The 15,083-nt window shown below is 42.4% G+C and overlaps 1 protein-coding gene across 4 annotated transcripts in view; it reads left to right on the forward strand.

Annotated features, from left to right (window-relative positions):
* Positions 1 to 4,181, forward strand: part of CDADC1 (cytidine and dCMP deaminase domain containing 1) — a 32,078-nt gene extending 27,897 nt beyond the window's left edge. For all 4 annotated transcript variants that reach the window (XM_065901715.1, XM_065901716.1, XM_065901717.1 and 1 more), the window contains one exon: positions 514 to 4,181. In XM_065901715.1, the coding sequence (XP_065757787.1) occupies positions 514 to 587 (74 nt within the window). In that variant the 3' untranslated portion in view covers positions 588 to 4,181. The remainder of the gene's footprint in view (positions 1 to 513) is intronic.
* Positions 4,182 to 15,083: the final 10,902 nt, after the last annotated feature.

Genomic DNA, 15,083 nt, shown 5'->3' on the forward strand with positions numbered 1-15,083 from the left:
ATCACATTGTGCACTTTGCACACTCACAGTGTGTGTCCCAGGAAAGCCAGGGAAATCAGGTCATGGGGTGAAGTGGAAGCCAGGCCCATTTCCCACCTGACCAAGCTGATGAGTCTGCTTGCCTTCTGGTGGGGGAGCGTGGGGATGGCGGGGTATCCCCTCACACCTCCCTGCCCCGCAGACGGCTCCCTTCTCTCCCTGGACAACAACATGTTGTCTCCTCCAGCCTAACAGTAATAGCTTTTCCCCCAAAAAAGTTTTGTGAATTGTCTATACACTGTTGATGAATCCAGTTTGGAAAAGGTCAGATACATTGCGAGTGACTTATCTAGAGTCTGTTCTTTAACAGTTGAAAATTTTAAAGATAAAATCAATATGCCCTTTTTCATTTTTATTTTTTAAATAATCCTCTTTAGCTTAAGCATTATTTTGATCTTACAGCCTCTGACTTTAACAAATGCTCATTTCTTTGAAGTGACGTTTTCCTGACGTTAAGTTGTTCTTGACCGCCAGATGGCGTGTTGGGACCCGTACCCCTGGAGGAAGAACCGCACCAGAACAAGAAGCTGCGTCTTTCAAACCACTAAAAAGTCTTGTCTGAACAAGGGCTGAAGGCCTCAAGAATTTTTATTGCACTTTTAAGATCCAGTCTTGTTAACTCAGAAAATAAGAATGGATTTTGTAAATAGTTGAAAAAATTTTTTAAAGGAAGCTAATTTATTATTAGCATACAAATGATACTAATATTTTTATTTAGATTTATTTGTATGTTTTCCAGAGTACAGTGGTGTGTTCTTTTCTTACACTGAAGGAAGTGTCATTTCATGAGACCAGTTCATTTGGCTACAGTCAATCATTTCATGAGACCAGTTCAGTTGGCTACAGGGATTGATTTCTCCTGGTCTTAGCTTTAGGGGATCCAGTCTGAAAGGGGCCGGTTCATTGGAGGTTCTCATCTCAGCCGAGAAGTACACACCTTTTCAGAAATATTAATCCCTTTGGATTATGAAGGTGATAATTAGTAATCTACTCCAGGGAAATGAACAGCAACCTGACCATTTTTAAGTCAATGTGTGACTTATCAAAAGGCCCCATTTATACCCAAAGCTTTCTGGTAATCAGAATTTACTTAATTAGCATGGAGTCATAAAAATGAATTTGGTGGACCTGGGCTCCATCATGAAAATGTGTTCCTAACAAGGTTATTCATTTTTTTCATTCTTTCAGTATGTAAAAATCATCATCACTTGTTGGACTCTGGTATTACATCACTGGTTCGGGGTAGCAATAGGAAGATAGCTTTATTCTCAGACAATATTATTCTCTGATCTCACTGACTCTTGAAACCACTAACAAGAGAAGAAATATTTGAGTCTGGAATTCCATTCATAAATGCTGCCCATTATCCCCTCCATATAATTAGCAGAGAGCGTTTCAGGGCTTTGAATGGAAGTCCTTACAAAAACATTTGCAAACCATAAGAATACTGAAAGTCTTGCTGGTAAACATGATAGTCAGTTCAGTTGTTTTCCAAATTGCTCTTCATGAGTCCTCTCATTTTTTATTTGTTGAGGAAACTTTCAGAAGATTAGCCCAAAGATGAAGGCACAGGCTTTGTACTTCCCTGGAGATAGGGAGGCAGCCGCATGGCCGATGGTTCGCAGGCAGGCCTGGGGTGTGACATGCTTTGTGCGGGGAGTCAGCTCCAGCTCTGCTGTCGCCCACTTTCTTCCCAGGGCGTCTCGGATCCTCACAGGGCCTCCTGCCAGCCTCAGGAGGGTGCCCAGGACAACCCGCACGTGGACCGGTGCCCCTGTTTGGACAGCAGCCCGCTCAGCCTGTGTGTGTGTGTGTGTGTGTGTGTGTGTGTGTGTGTGTAAATTTTTTTTTTTAACTGCTGAATCTAGTGCCTGCAACAGTGTCTAGCACGTAACAGGCATTCAATAAATATTTGTTGACTGAATGACTGCTGGATACTGGCTAGACCCTGGAGATGAGACGTGTAAGAAATGCTCCCTGACCTCAAGAAGCTTGCAGTCTAGTGACAGGTGTAAGCGCAAAGTCACGTATTAATGATAGTGCTTCTCAGACCGGGGTCCCTGGACCAACAGCGTTAGCCTCGTCTGGGGACTTGTTAGAAGTGCACATTGTTAAGCCCTCACCCAGACCTGTTGAATCAAACTCCGGGGCTGGGGCCAGCATTTCCTCAAGGTGACTCTGAGGACCTTCAAGGTTGAGAACTGCCCTGTGGATGTAACTGAAGGAACAGTGGTGGAAGGAACACCCAAGAGGACAGGCAGACACTCGGGTGAGTCACAGAAGAAGGGCCTATAGAAGTGGAGGCCCTGAAGGGGCTGCAGGGAGCAGTCAGGGGAACAGTGAGGGTGAGATGAACATCTGAGAAAGTAACGGAGATGGGTGGTCACCCTGGGAAGCAGGAAAGGGAAGGGAAGTAGGAAAGGGAAGCGACTGGGAACTCACACACATATTGCTAACCTGTGCCAGGAGCCCCCTGGGGCAGCTGCTGCCGCTGCTAAGTCGCTTCAGTCATGTCCGACTCTGTGCGACCCATAGACGGCAGCCCACCAGGCTCCCCCGTCCCCGGGATTCTCCAGGCAAGAACACTGGAGTGGGTTGCCATTTCCTTCTCCAGTGCATGAAAGTGAGAAGTGAAAGTGAAGTTGCTCAGTCCTGCTCCTAGAGACCTCATGGACTGCAGCCTACCAGGCTCCTCCGTCCATGGGATGTTTCAGGCAAGAGTACTGGAGTGGGGTGCCATTGCCTTCTCTGCCTGGGACAGCAGTACTGCCTAAAACCTAGTCACCCACAGTCAAGAGGGCTCACCCCTCAGGCTGAGAAATCAGAACTTGCCCTTAAAAATACATCATCATTAATTTCAAAGACTGGGAAGACGATAGTAAATGCATACTTTGAAAAAGAGCTCTGCATTTGTTTACTGCCAAGGACAACAGCTGTGCCGACTGGAGGTGGGGTGAGTGCGGGCCTGGCTCGGCCCTCGACTGTCCGTGGGGTGTATGAAGGTTTACCTGTATCAGATCACTGCCAACGCTTTTTCTTTTATTCTGCTTTTCCATGGGTTTCTCTTCCTCAGTTACTTAATGAGTTTGAGAATACACCTTCTCGTAAATCTTTCTCGGTTTATGCATGAACAGTTGAGCTTTCAGATCTACCACAGCAGTCTGCTTTTCACCCACTTTAAAGCTATGTTTTGAAGTTCTGGTATTGCCAAGAGTGGCCACTTAGCATTGAGCTGTGACTATTACTTCTGCTTCTTAAGGTCAAGGAGCAGTTTAGAACCTTCATTTCATGTGTCATATTAAAGGGTTTTTCTGCGATCATTTAGAATTATTACATACTTTTTACATATAAGAAGAGTAAAAAGCCCTATTAATCAGTATCAGTTGAAAACAAGGCCTGTTTAAAATGGAATACCCTTTAGAAATGCGTCCATAAAATGTGTTTACCCTATTCAATTACTGCACTTAAAGAGACTCAGATTTCAAAGGAACTTAGATCTCATCTATTTAGAATACTCCTCTGCAGAACTGGAAACACAAGTGTCCAGAAGGCGAATGATTTCTTAAAGTCTAGCTCAGGATGTCACAAGGGCCTAAATCAGTATCGGCTTTGGTTTTTTCTCTCTACATCTTCAGTTTTGTTTTTAATGTCAGTGCTCATTTGTCCTGTACCTGTTGACGTATTAGCTGATTTTAACTTGTGTGTGACAGTAATAAAAGACTTCTGTCATTGTAAATTAAGTCATTTTTTAAGTAAAATTACACCTACACATTCTAAATGAGCAAAATAGATCTATAAACCTTTCTTTGAAACAGTAAAACCCACTCTGTCTTCTGTATCACCCTTCCCCAGAGGCCACCAGGCTCAAGGCTTTTAGCTGATTTACTTTGTATTTGTCTCCAAATCACATGCTCCTTAATAGTGTTTCAGTTTTAGGTATTTTCTTTTGAATTTCCATCATGGAAGGACTTTCTTTCACCTCCCTCTCCTCTGCACACACTACCATCTCTCCATCCTCCCAATATTCTTTCAATTTGGTTGCATCAGTATTCATTGTTTGGTATTATGACTGTAAGTGCTACTCACAGCTTTATCACGTTGTGTACTGTGATGACTTTCTGTATAAAATGTATTTTCATGCATTTCAAATTTGTCTTTTCTGCGCAGGGCTGTGGGGACATTGATTTTGTATATTTTATTGCTAACCTGTAACCAAACCCTTCTCCCAGCTGTGTAACCTCTCGGTATTCAAGCAGATTGCTGCTGCTGCTGCTGCTGCTGCTAAGTCGCTTCAGTCGTATCCAACTGTGCGACCCCATAGACGGCAGCCCACCAGACTCCGTCGTCCCTGGGATTCTCCAGGCAAGAACACTGGAGTGGGTTGCCATTTCCTTCTCCAATGCATGAAAGTGAAAAGTGAAAGTAAAGTCGCTCAGTCGTGTCTGACTCTTAGCGACCCCATGGATTGCAGCCTACCAGGCTCCTCTGTCCATGGGATTTTCCAGGCAAGAACACTGGAGTGGGTTGCCATTTCCTCCAATGCATGAAAGTGAAAAGTGAAAGTGAAGTCGCTCAGTCGTGTCTGACTCTTAGCGACCCCATGGATTGCAGCCTACCAGGCTCCTCTGTCCATGGGATTTTCCAGGCAAGAGTACTGGAGTGGGCTGCCACTGCCTTCTCCGATTCAAGCACATTGGGTGTCCTAAAAAGGTTTTCTTATTGAAGTCCCTCCCGGAGCTTCTGACCACCTCCAGCCTGGACTGATCAGTCACTGGACCTTCTCTGCACTGCTGTCTTCCTGGGTTCGCCCTCCTCAGCGTTCCTGGGATGGGGGAGGGCGGGGACAGAGGCATCCTCCACCTTCTTGAACTGGAACCCCCAGAATCCAGACTTTTTCTCAATTGGGCGGGCATATCTTTGAGAAGGTCCCTGAGAAAAGGTACATGGTGGTGAGATGACTGTCAGAACAGACGGTTGCTGGGAACAGTTTCAATACTGTGAGTACCTGTGAATGTCTTTATTCTGCCCTCAATTTAGATAGTTTGTTGGGTGTAGAATTCTAGGTTGGGAATAACCGCCTCCCCCCACCCCGCTTCAGAATTCTGAAGGCCTTGTTTCATGATCCTGGTTACACTGCTTGAATGAGTTTCAAGGTTTGGGCTGTCAATCAGACTCACCAGATTCAAAGAGGGCTGCCAGGCAACATATTTCAGGACAGTATGGAGCAGAGCACAGCCTCATGCACCACCGCACGTTCCCAGGCAGAGCGTCCGCCTGTCATCACTGAGTCCTCTCTTCTGTCTGTCCTGTGCTTATGTTTAAAACAAAGAAAGCCAAAACTTCACTCTCTTTTTATGATTTCAGGGGCATAAACAGAGGTAAATTAATGTTTGTTCACTTCTCCATTTTCATATTTCCTGTAATGTTTTGGCTTTAAGCACGAAATTCCTTTCCTGCAATCATTTTGTTTATTTTTTAAATTTTTTTCCTGCAGTCATTTTAAAGTAATGTATTTAGTATAAATGGGCTCAGTTGCTTCAGTCGTGTCTAACTCTTTGCAACCCTACGGACTGTAGCCCACGAGGCCCCTCAGTCCATGGGATTCTTCAGGCTCCTCTCTCCATGGGAGTGGGTTGCCATGCCCTCATCCAGGGGACCTTCCCAACCCAGGGATCGAACCCACGTCTCCTGCATTGCAGGCAGATTCTTTACCGCTGAACCACCAGGGAAGTCCATTTAGTACAAATAGCCACCCCCTAATATTATGTATCTTTCCCCTGGGGATAAGCCCCAGAGATATTGTCAGAGGAGTATGTGTTCTTCTGATGAGGGCTATTTTTAGACGATGAAGGTGAGGAAGGAATACCTGAAAAATAACAAATTTTCTAAAATACAATCTTTGGGGATAAAAAATTAAAATCTATTCAACACCACTATAGCATTTGGGTGTCTTATTTGTTATTTCTGATTGTATATTTTTAAAGCCTTGAAAATAGAAACCATTTGACCAGGCTAACCATGTATTTTGGTTCATATTAAACATCTGCTGGAATTGGTCCTCTAGGTGGCTTCAAGCTCAAGTTTACTTGCACAATATATCTGATAGTTAATGCCTCAAATATACAAAGAACTCATAAAAGTCAACATTAATAGAACAAAGCACCCAGTTTAAAAAAATGAGCAGGGGATCTGAAGAGACAAATTTTCCAAAGAAATTATACAGATGACCAACAGGCAAATGAAAAGATGCCCAGCATCACTCACCAGAGAAATGCAAATCAAAATCACAAGAAGATACCATCTCACAGCTGTCAGAATATTCTGTTATCAAAAACACAATAACAGATGACAAGAGAGAAAAGGTAACCATCATTCACTCTTGGTGGGAAGGAAATTGGTATAGTCACTGTGGAAAAAATTGGGAAAAAAAGTATGGCTATTGCTCAAAAAAAATTAAAAATAGATCTACCGTATATTTTAGGAACTCCAATTCTGGTTATTTATCTGAAAAAAATCAAAGCAATTATCAGAAAATATATGCACCACTACAGTCACGGCAGCATTATTTTCAGTAGCCAACCCAAGAGCCCATTCATGGATAAAGAAGATTATACATACATACATATGCACAACAGGATATTACTCAGCCATAGAGAAGAATGAAATCTTGCTAGTTGAGACAACATGGATAGATCTAGAGGGTACTATGCTAAGTGAAAATAAGACTTAGAAAAACAATTATTGTATGACTTCAATTATTGGTGTAATCTAAAAATCAAAGCAAATGAACAGATAACAAAACAGAAACAGATTTGTAAATACTGAGGAAAAAGCAGGTAGTCACCATGGAGGGGAGTGGGAAGAGGGAAGAAACAGCTGAGGGAGATCAAGAGGTACAGACTTCCAGAGGCATGTTTGGGTCTTGGGTATGAGATTTGAGAAATGTAGTTAATAGTTATGTAATACTTAACTATGTATGATTGACACAACAGACTTACTGTATTGATCATTTTGAAATGTCCAGAAATATCTAATCACGATGTTGGGCAACCAGAACTACCAGTGTCGTAGGTCAATTATAGTTCAACAAACGAACTCAGAATAAAAGAGATTTGTGGTTACCAGATGCAGGGTACTCCAGGTTACAGGCAAACTTGGCCTTGGAGTACAGAATGAAGCAGGGAAAAGGCTAACAGAATTTTGACAAGAGAATGCGGTGGTCACAGCAAACACCCTCTTCCAACAACACAAGAGAAGACTGTACGCAAGGACATCACCAGATGGTCAATACCAAAGTCAGACTGATTATATTCTTTGCAGCCAAAGATGGAGAAGTGCTACACAGTCAGCAAAAACAAGACCGGGAGCTGACTGTGGCTCAGATCATGAACTCCTTATCGCCAAATTCAGACTTAAATTGAAGAAAGTAGGGAAACCACTAGACCATTCAGGTATGAGCTAAATCAAATCCCTTATGATTATACATAAATGAGAAATCGATTCAAGGGATTTGATCTGATAGAGTGCCTGATGAACTATGGATGGAGGTTCGTGACATTGTAGAGGAGACAGGAATCAAGACCATCCCCAAGAAAAAGAAATGCAAAAAAACAAAAATGGCTGTCTAAGGAGGCCTTACAAATAGCTGTGAAAAGAAGAGAAGTGAAAAGCAAAGAAGAAAAGGAAAGATATACCCATTTGAATGCAGAGTTCCAAACAATAGCAAGGAGAGATAAAGGCTTCCTCCCTAATCAGTGCAGAGAAATAGAGGAAAACAATAGAATGGGAAAGACTAGAGATCTCTTCAAGAAAATTAGAGATACCAAGGGAACATTTCATGCAAAGATGGGCTCAATAAAGGACTGAAATAATATGGACCTAACAGAAGCAGAAGATATAAAGAAGAGGTGGCAAGAATACACAGAACTGTAGAAAAAAGATCTTCATGACACAAATAATCATGATGGTGTGATCACTCACCTAGAACCAGACATCCTGGAATGTGAAGTCAAGTGGGCCTTAGGAAGCATCACTACAAACAAAGCTAGTGGACATGATGGAATTCCAGTTGAGCTATTTCAAATCCTGAAAGATGATGCTGTGAAAGTGCTGCAGTCAATATGCCAGCAAATTTGGAAAACTCAGCAGTGGCCACAGGACTGGAAAATGTTAGTTTTCATGCCAATCCCAAAGAAAGGCAATGCCAAAGAATGTTCAAACTACTGGAATCAAGATTGCTGGGAGAAATATCAATAACCTCAGATATGCAGATGACACCACCCTTATGGCAGAAAGTGAAGAACTAAAGAGCCTCTTGATGAAAGTGAAAGAGGAGAGTGAAGAAGTTGGCTTAAAACTCAACAGTCAGAAAACTAAGATCATGGCATCTGGTCCCATCACTTCATGGCAATTAGATGAGGAAACAGTAGAAACAGTGTCAGACTTTATTTTGGGGGGCTCCAAAATCACTGCAGATGGTGACTGCAGCCATGATATTAAAAGACGCTTACTCCTTGGAAGAAAAGGAGTATGACCAACCTAGACAGCATATTAAAAAGCAGAGACATTATTTTACCAACAAAGGTCTGTCTAGTCAAAGCTTTGGTTTTTCCAGTAGTTATGTATGGATATTACAGTTGGACTATTAAAGAAAGCTCAGAGCCAAAGAACTGATGCTTTTGAACTGTGGTGTTGGAGAAGACTCTTGAGAGTCCCTTGGACAGCAAGGAGATCCAACCAGTCCATCCTAAAGGAAATCAGTCCTGAATATTCATTGGAAGGGCTGATGCTGAAGCTGATACTTATACCTTGGCCACCTGATGCAAAGAACTGACTCATTGGAAAAGACCCTGAAGTTGGAAAAGACTGAAGGCAGGAGGAGAAGGGGACGACAGAGGATGAGATGGTTGGATGGCATCACTGACTCAATGGACATGAGTTTGAGTAAACTCTGGGAGTTGTTGATGGACAGGGAGGCCTGGCATACTGTGGTCCATGGAGTCACAAAGAGTCAGACACAGCTGAGCAACTGAACTGACTGACTGACTGACTTGACGCAGTGTATGGGTGGAGAAGGAACTGGATGAAGGCAGCCAGAGTTACAAACTTCCAGTTATAAAATTAATAAGTGCTAGGGATTTAAGGTACAACATGACCAATATAATTAACACCACTTTATGTTATATATGAAAGTTGTTAAGAGAGTACATCATAAGAATTACCTCAAAATTTTTTGCTATTGAATTTTATACCTATATGAGGTGTTGAATGTTCACTAAACTGATTGGGATAATCCTGATATATATATGTTCATCAAGTCATTATGCTGTAGACCTTAAACTTACACAATGCTGTATGTTGATTATATCTCAATAAGGCTTGAAGAAAGGAATAATACCTTAATAAAGCTAACTTGGGCTTCCCGGGTGGCTCAAGTGGTAAAGCATCTGCCTGCACTAAAGGAGACCCAGGTTCGATCCCTGGGTCGGGAAGATTACCCAGAGGAGGGCATGGCAACCCACTCCAGTATTCTTGCCTGGAGAATCCCATGGACAGAGGAGCCTGGTGGGCTACAGTCCATGGGGTCACAAAGAGTCGGACACTAGTGAGTGACTTTCACATTCACTTTCAAAGCTAACTTAGGAAAAAACTTTATAGCAAGATTAAGTGAGTCCAACACCAAAGAATCCAATGTTTTGGTTGTTAGGAAATATATTAATATAACTAATTGACTTATAAATTTAGGAAATGCATGTGATCAACTTGATAGACACAAAGTAGTATGGTAGAATATTACAGGGAAAAATTATAAAAATGAAGATATTAATACTTATGTACCCAAAGAAATGTCCAATACCCACAATACTAGTTCACCTACAGAGAAATAATACATTAATTTCCTGTAATTGTCAGAAAGATCACTAGTAGACATGAATGCCTAACAACACTTTAGTGAAAATTTACTACTAGAAAAGAAGGATTAAAGTCATCTCCATTTGTAGAGCATGTGGATCTATATCTAATAAGTCTGAAGAACCGATGGAAATTCATTACAGAAAATAAGACAAAATATTTTAAAGACTGCAAGTATGTAGCACACAGTTCACATAGACACATTAGTTAAAAGGTATATTAAAAGGGAGGCTGCGATTTTAAAAGTAGAAAAGAAAATAAAGTGGAAAGTGCTCATATGAATAAGATTATCATGAACTCCTCATATAGATAATACAGGAGAAAATGACTGAAGAAAAGGAAAAAATGACTTCCTTAAATACAATAAGAAATCTTACATGTAAAGAAAAATATCCCAATATCCAAATGTATAATGGATATTTGTGTATGTCTGTTATATATATGTGTGTGTGTATATATATATATATGTGTGTGTGTGTGTGTGTGTATATGCAAACAAATATACAAGTTATTTTTCAGAGGATAATTTATGGTTTACATGAAATAGTTATTTTATGAAATTAAAGGTTATTAACTTAAATATATTTTACATACAAGATACTTTACCTACATTTCATGGAAACTACAAAGGAAAAATCTACTGTAGTTACACAAAAGATAAAGAATTAATTCATACCATATCAAAAAAAAAAAAAACAAAAAACCTCAAAGGAACTGTTGTAGCCACGTGTTCTGGGAAACAAACTCACTCAGAAGGACAACACAGATAGTGGAGTGCAATTTATTACACCGGCGGGCCCAAGGCAGAGTCTCCTCTTAGCCAAGGACCCCGACCAGTTTTTGTGACAATCTTATATACCCTAAGTGTAGGTGCATAAACTCGCCTCCCCAAATTCCCTGAAACTAGTCAGAACAAAGGAAAAAGAAAGATACAATCAAAGTTAACCTGTGATTCATATGCCTTAAGCCTAGGTAGTTAACAGTGGACAATTATCAATAGGCCTGTGGTCATACCCCAATAAGCATAACAGAATGTATGATTCTATTCGGTTACACAGATAATTAGGGTATTCTTTTAGGCGACAGAGAGCCCTGGGGCGCTTCCTTCCGGGGGCCTGGTTTTCCAGTTGGTATGTAGTTTCCATAGATACTGGGCATATAGCTCAAAGTCCACAGTCCGGCCCAAGATGGAATCCTGCTTTCAAGATAGATAGAGCCTGTTCTGTTTCCTCCTTCAGAACAACAATGATAACAAATAGAAAACAATGAAAATCCTTATCAACAACTTAAACATTAATGGATGAAATTCTCCAACTAAATGACACAAAGTGACTGAATTAATTTAAGAAAGGAACCTACAGGGAATTCCCTGGAGATCTAGAGGTTAGGTTCCTGTCCTTTCACTGCTGGAAACCTGGGTGCAATCCCTGGTTGGGGAACAAGGATCATGCAGGCCAAGCAGCATGTCCAAAATAAAACAATAATTTTAAAAAGAACCTGCCATATGCTATTTACAAGTGACTTAATTCAACATAAAGACATATATAGATTAAAGTGAGAGGATGTGAAAATCTATCCCATGCCAATAGCAACCCAAAAGACAGCAGGAGTAACTACAGTAGTACATGTTTTCCATCCAAGTCAGTCACAAGAGGCAAAGAATGTTACCCTACAGTGATAAAGGGGTCGAATTATCAAGAGACTATTACAAGTATAAATATATGTGCACCCAGCACTGGAACATGTAGATACTTAAAGCAAATATGAACAAAACTACATACAGAAGGAGCAGTAATGAATAGTAAGGTACTTCAATATCCCATCTGTAAACACGGATGGATCTCCAGGCAGAAAATTAATGAAAAACACTGACTTGCATAACGCTTTAGAAAAGTAAAAAGTGTTAGTCACTCAGTCGTGTCCAACTCTTTGTGACCCCTCTGTCCATGGAATTCTCCAGGCAAGAATACTGGAGTGGGTTAGCCATTTCCTTCTTCCATGGATCTTCCCCAACCAGGGATCGAACCGGGGTCCCCCACCTTGCAGGCAGACTCCTTACCAACTGAACCACCAGGGAAGCCTTGGAAAAGTAAACCTAACAGATATATGGGCTTCCCAGGTGGTGTGGTGGTAAAGAATCTGCCTGCCAAATGCAGGAGATGCGAGAGACCCGGGTTCCATCCCAAACGAAAAATTCAGAGCTTTTCCTGTAAAATTAGGAAGAAGATAAGGCTATCCACACTCACCACATTATTACAGAGAGTACTGAAGTCCTAAGCAGAGGAATCTGACAGAAAAATAAGAAATAAAAAGGCATCCAAAATGGTGAGGAAAAAGTAAAGCTTCCTCTGTCTTCACAAAACCTGACCTTATATGTGGTTCCCCACCCCAAATGGTATTAATAGTAGTAGTAAGTACAATAAGGTTGTAGGATACAGAATCAACATACAAGGGTCAGCTGCATTACATATTAATACAATCTGCTGTTCTCTTATCGTTCAGTCGCTAAGTCGTGTCTGACTCTCTGCGACCCCATGGACTGCAGCACGCCAGGCTTCCCTGTCCTTCTCCATCTCCTGGAGTTTGCTCAAACTCCGGTCCATTGGGTGGATGATGCCATCCAACCATCTCATCCTCTGTCGCCCCCTTCTCCTCCTGCCTTCAATTTTGCCCATTATCAGAGTACAATAGTGACCAAATATTAGAAAGAAATAAAATAATTCCATTTACAATTAACTATCATCCTCGACCACCCGGAGGCCGTCTGTGTCCGCGCGGCTCCGACCTGTTTAGTCTGCTGAGCCCAGGGCTTCGGGGGCCCCTCCGTCGCATCCGCTGTCCCCTCCCCGCTGGTACTTGATCTAACAGCGGAAGGAGCGCAGAGGCACTTGGCTAAATCAAGGGACTTGCGAATCTATGGATGAATTTTAAGCCCGAGAACTCGAGAAGCAATTAAGTACTACTGAAAATTCCACTGTAAGGTGGGGGTGGAGGCAGGTTAGGGGGCTGAGAGGCTGAATCCCGCCCCTGGGGGTGCAGACCCAGGACCCCCGCACCCCCCGCATACACTCGCGGCCCACAGGAGGAGGGGCTCTGCGACTCCAGCCCGGACTCGGTCCCTCCCCTCCCCGATTCCACGCGGGTGGCCCCCTCCCGTCCCCCGCAGGGCCGAGCCAGCCGGGCAGAGGGCAAAGGGGCGAAAAGAGGGACCCAAGTTCCCCCGGACTAAGGTGCTGAAGGAGAAGGGGACGACAGAGGATGAGATGGTTGGATGGCATCACAGATTCAATGGACACGAGTTTGAGTAAACTCAGGGAGTTGGTGATGGACAGGGAGGCTTGGCGTGCTGCAGTCCATGGGGTCGCAAGGAGTCGGACACGACTGAGCGACTGGACTGAACGGAAGGTGCTGTGGGGCCGCTCTTCCGAAGGAGCGGCCGCAGCTCGGAGGGAGCCCCCTGTGCCTCAAAAGTCGGCCTTGCGCCCCCCACCCCCACCCCGACCCATGCGGTGGAGGGTCGGTGGTCCAGTGGTTAAGAATCCGCTTTGCAATGCAAGAGATGAAGGTTTGCTCTCTGGTCGGGAATTTAAGATCCTTCATGCCACAGGACTACTGAGCGTGCAAGCCACGATTAGAGAGTTCTGGGCAGTTATGAGAGATTCCCACATTACCCAGTGAAGAGGCCCCGTGCTGCAACCCTATAGAGCCAAATAAATACGTAGTTAAAAATACAAAGTTATAATGTATTTTTTATTTTCTGAGCCAGGACTGTAAAATTAACACTTCAGAAAGTTTGTTCTTTTTGAATGGACCTTTCACTGAAAATAGAATAAAAGATTCCCCTGTAGATCCTTTGAAATGTAAATATATGAAATTTATTTGTGGACTTCGTTGATTCAGCTGTGACATTTGAAAGAGAAAGCTAAAACTGCATGAGCAATTTTTCTTCACAAAATTCGTTGGATCAATCAGCCCCCTTAAATCAAAGTGAAGCTTTTGATTAAATCAGCCATCTTAAATCCCATGACCCCCATTAGCTCAATCAGCAAGATAACAGTTTTCATTTCACAGGAAAGTACCAGGAAGTGTTCCCAAGAACACAGTTCTATTTAGGCAAGTTCACACGTACACAGACACACACAAAGTTTTTGAGTTCTGTGCACATATCCTACTATTTAAGACTTGCAGATAATTTATTCTCTTTTTCCTCAGTTTTAGAATTTTCATTCTAAAAGGGTAGATGTGTACTTTGTACTTTGAAAACTAATATCTAGAATCTGTAGTACATTCATATGGTGCAAAACTAAAATATATACATGCGTTCATATTTTACACATATACATATGTAATATATACATACATATATGTAATAAAATATATTACATATATATATGTAAAGGAACCCAGTGGAAAGTTTCACATGATCCACAGGTAACTGTGGCAGTATTTTCTCATGCAGTCTAGCAGCTGCCTTACAGGCATGTAAACAAGTGTGAATATGCTCTGGTGATTTCCCCTTGTCTTGGTACACAGAAGTGGTTAATACCCACAGGGTATGTCTTGGAATTATTTCTATATCTGTAAATAGTTCACTCATCCTTTTTTTTTTAACGGCTGTGTATTTGAATTTATGAACCTGTCCTAATTTACTGAATCAGTCTCTGTTGCTGGAAATGTGAGTCATTTCCAGTCCTGTACTTTCGCCATCTGCACAAATATCTTGTGCGTCGAAATAATTTCATAGGAATTATGAATAATAACTGTGGAATAATATCCAGAAGTTAAATTGAGGAAATTGAATATTGAGGAAATTTGAATATTATCAAGTACCCTCAAAGAGGTGACCCCGACCCCAGTTTCTCCTCGCATCGTCAATGCATAAGAATGCTGGTCTCATGCTTTAATGTTCACATCTCCCAACCCCAAAAGCCATGGGGCAATTTGTAAAGCGGGGACCTTGCAGCTAAAACACCGGGCAGGCGCTCTTGTTCCCTGTGGGAATGACCTGGAAACCGGGTTGTGTGGAGCAGGTCACAGCAGCGCAGTTCAGACATCCCGGGACGCTGGGGCTGGCTCTGAGTCGCTGTCCCCGAAGAGGGAACGCGGGGTCCCTCGGGGAGGGCCGGGGCGGA

This window comes from Muntiacus reevesi, chromosome 11, assembly GCF_963930625.1.
Source record: "Muntiacus reevesi chromosome 11, mMunRee1.1, whole genome shotgun sequence".
NCBI lineage: Eukaryota > Metazoa > Chordata > Mammalia > Artiodactyla > Cervidae > Muntiacus > Muntiacus reevesi.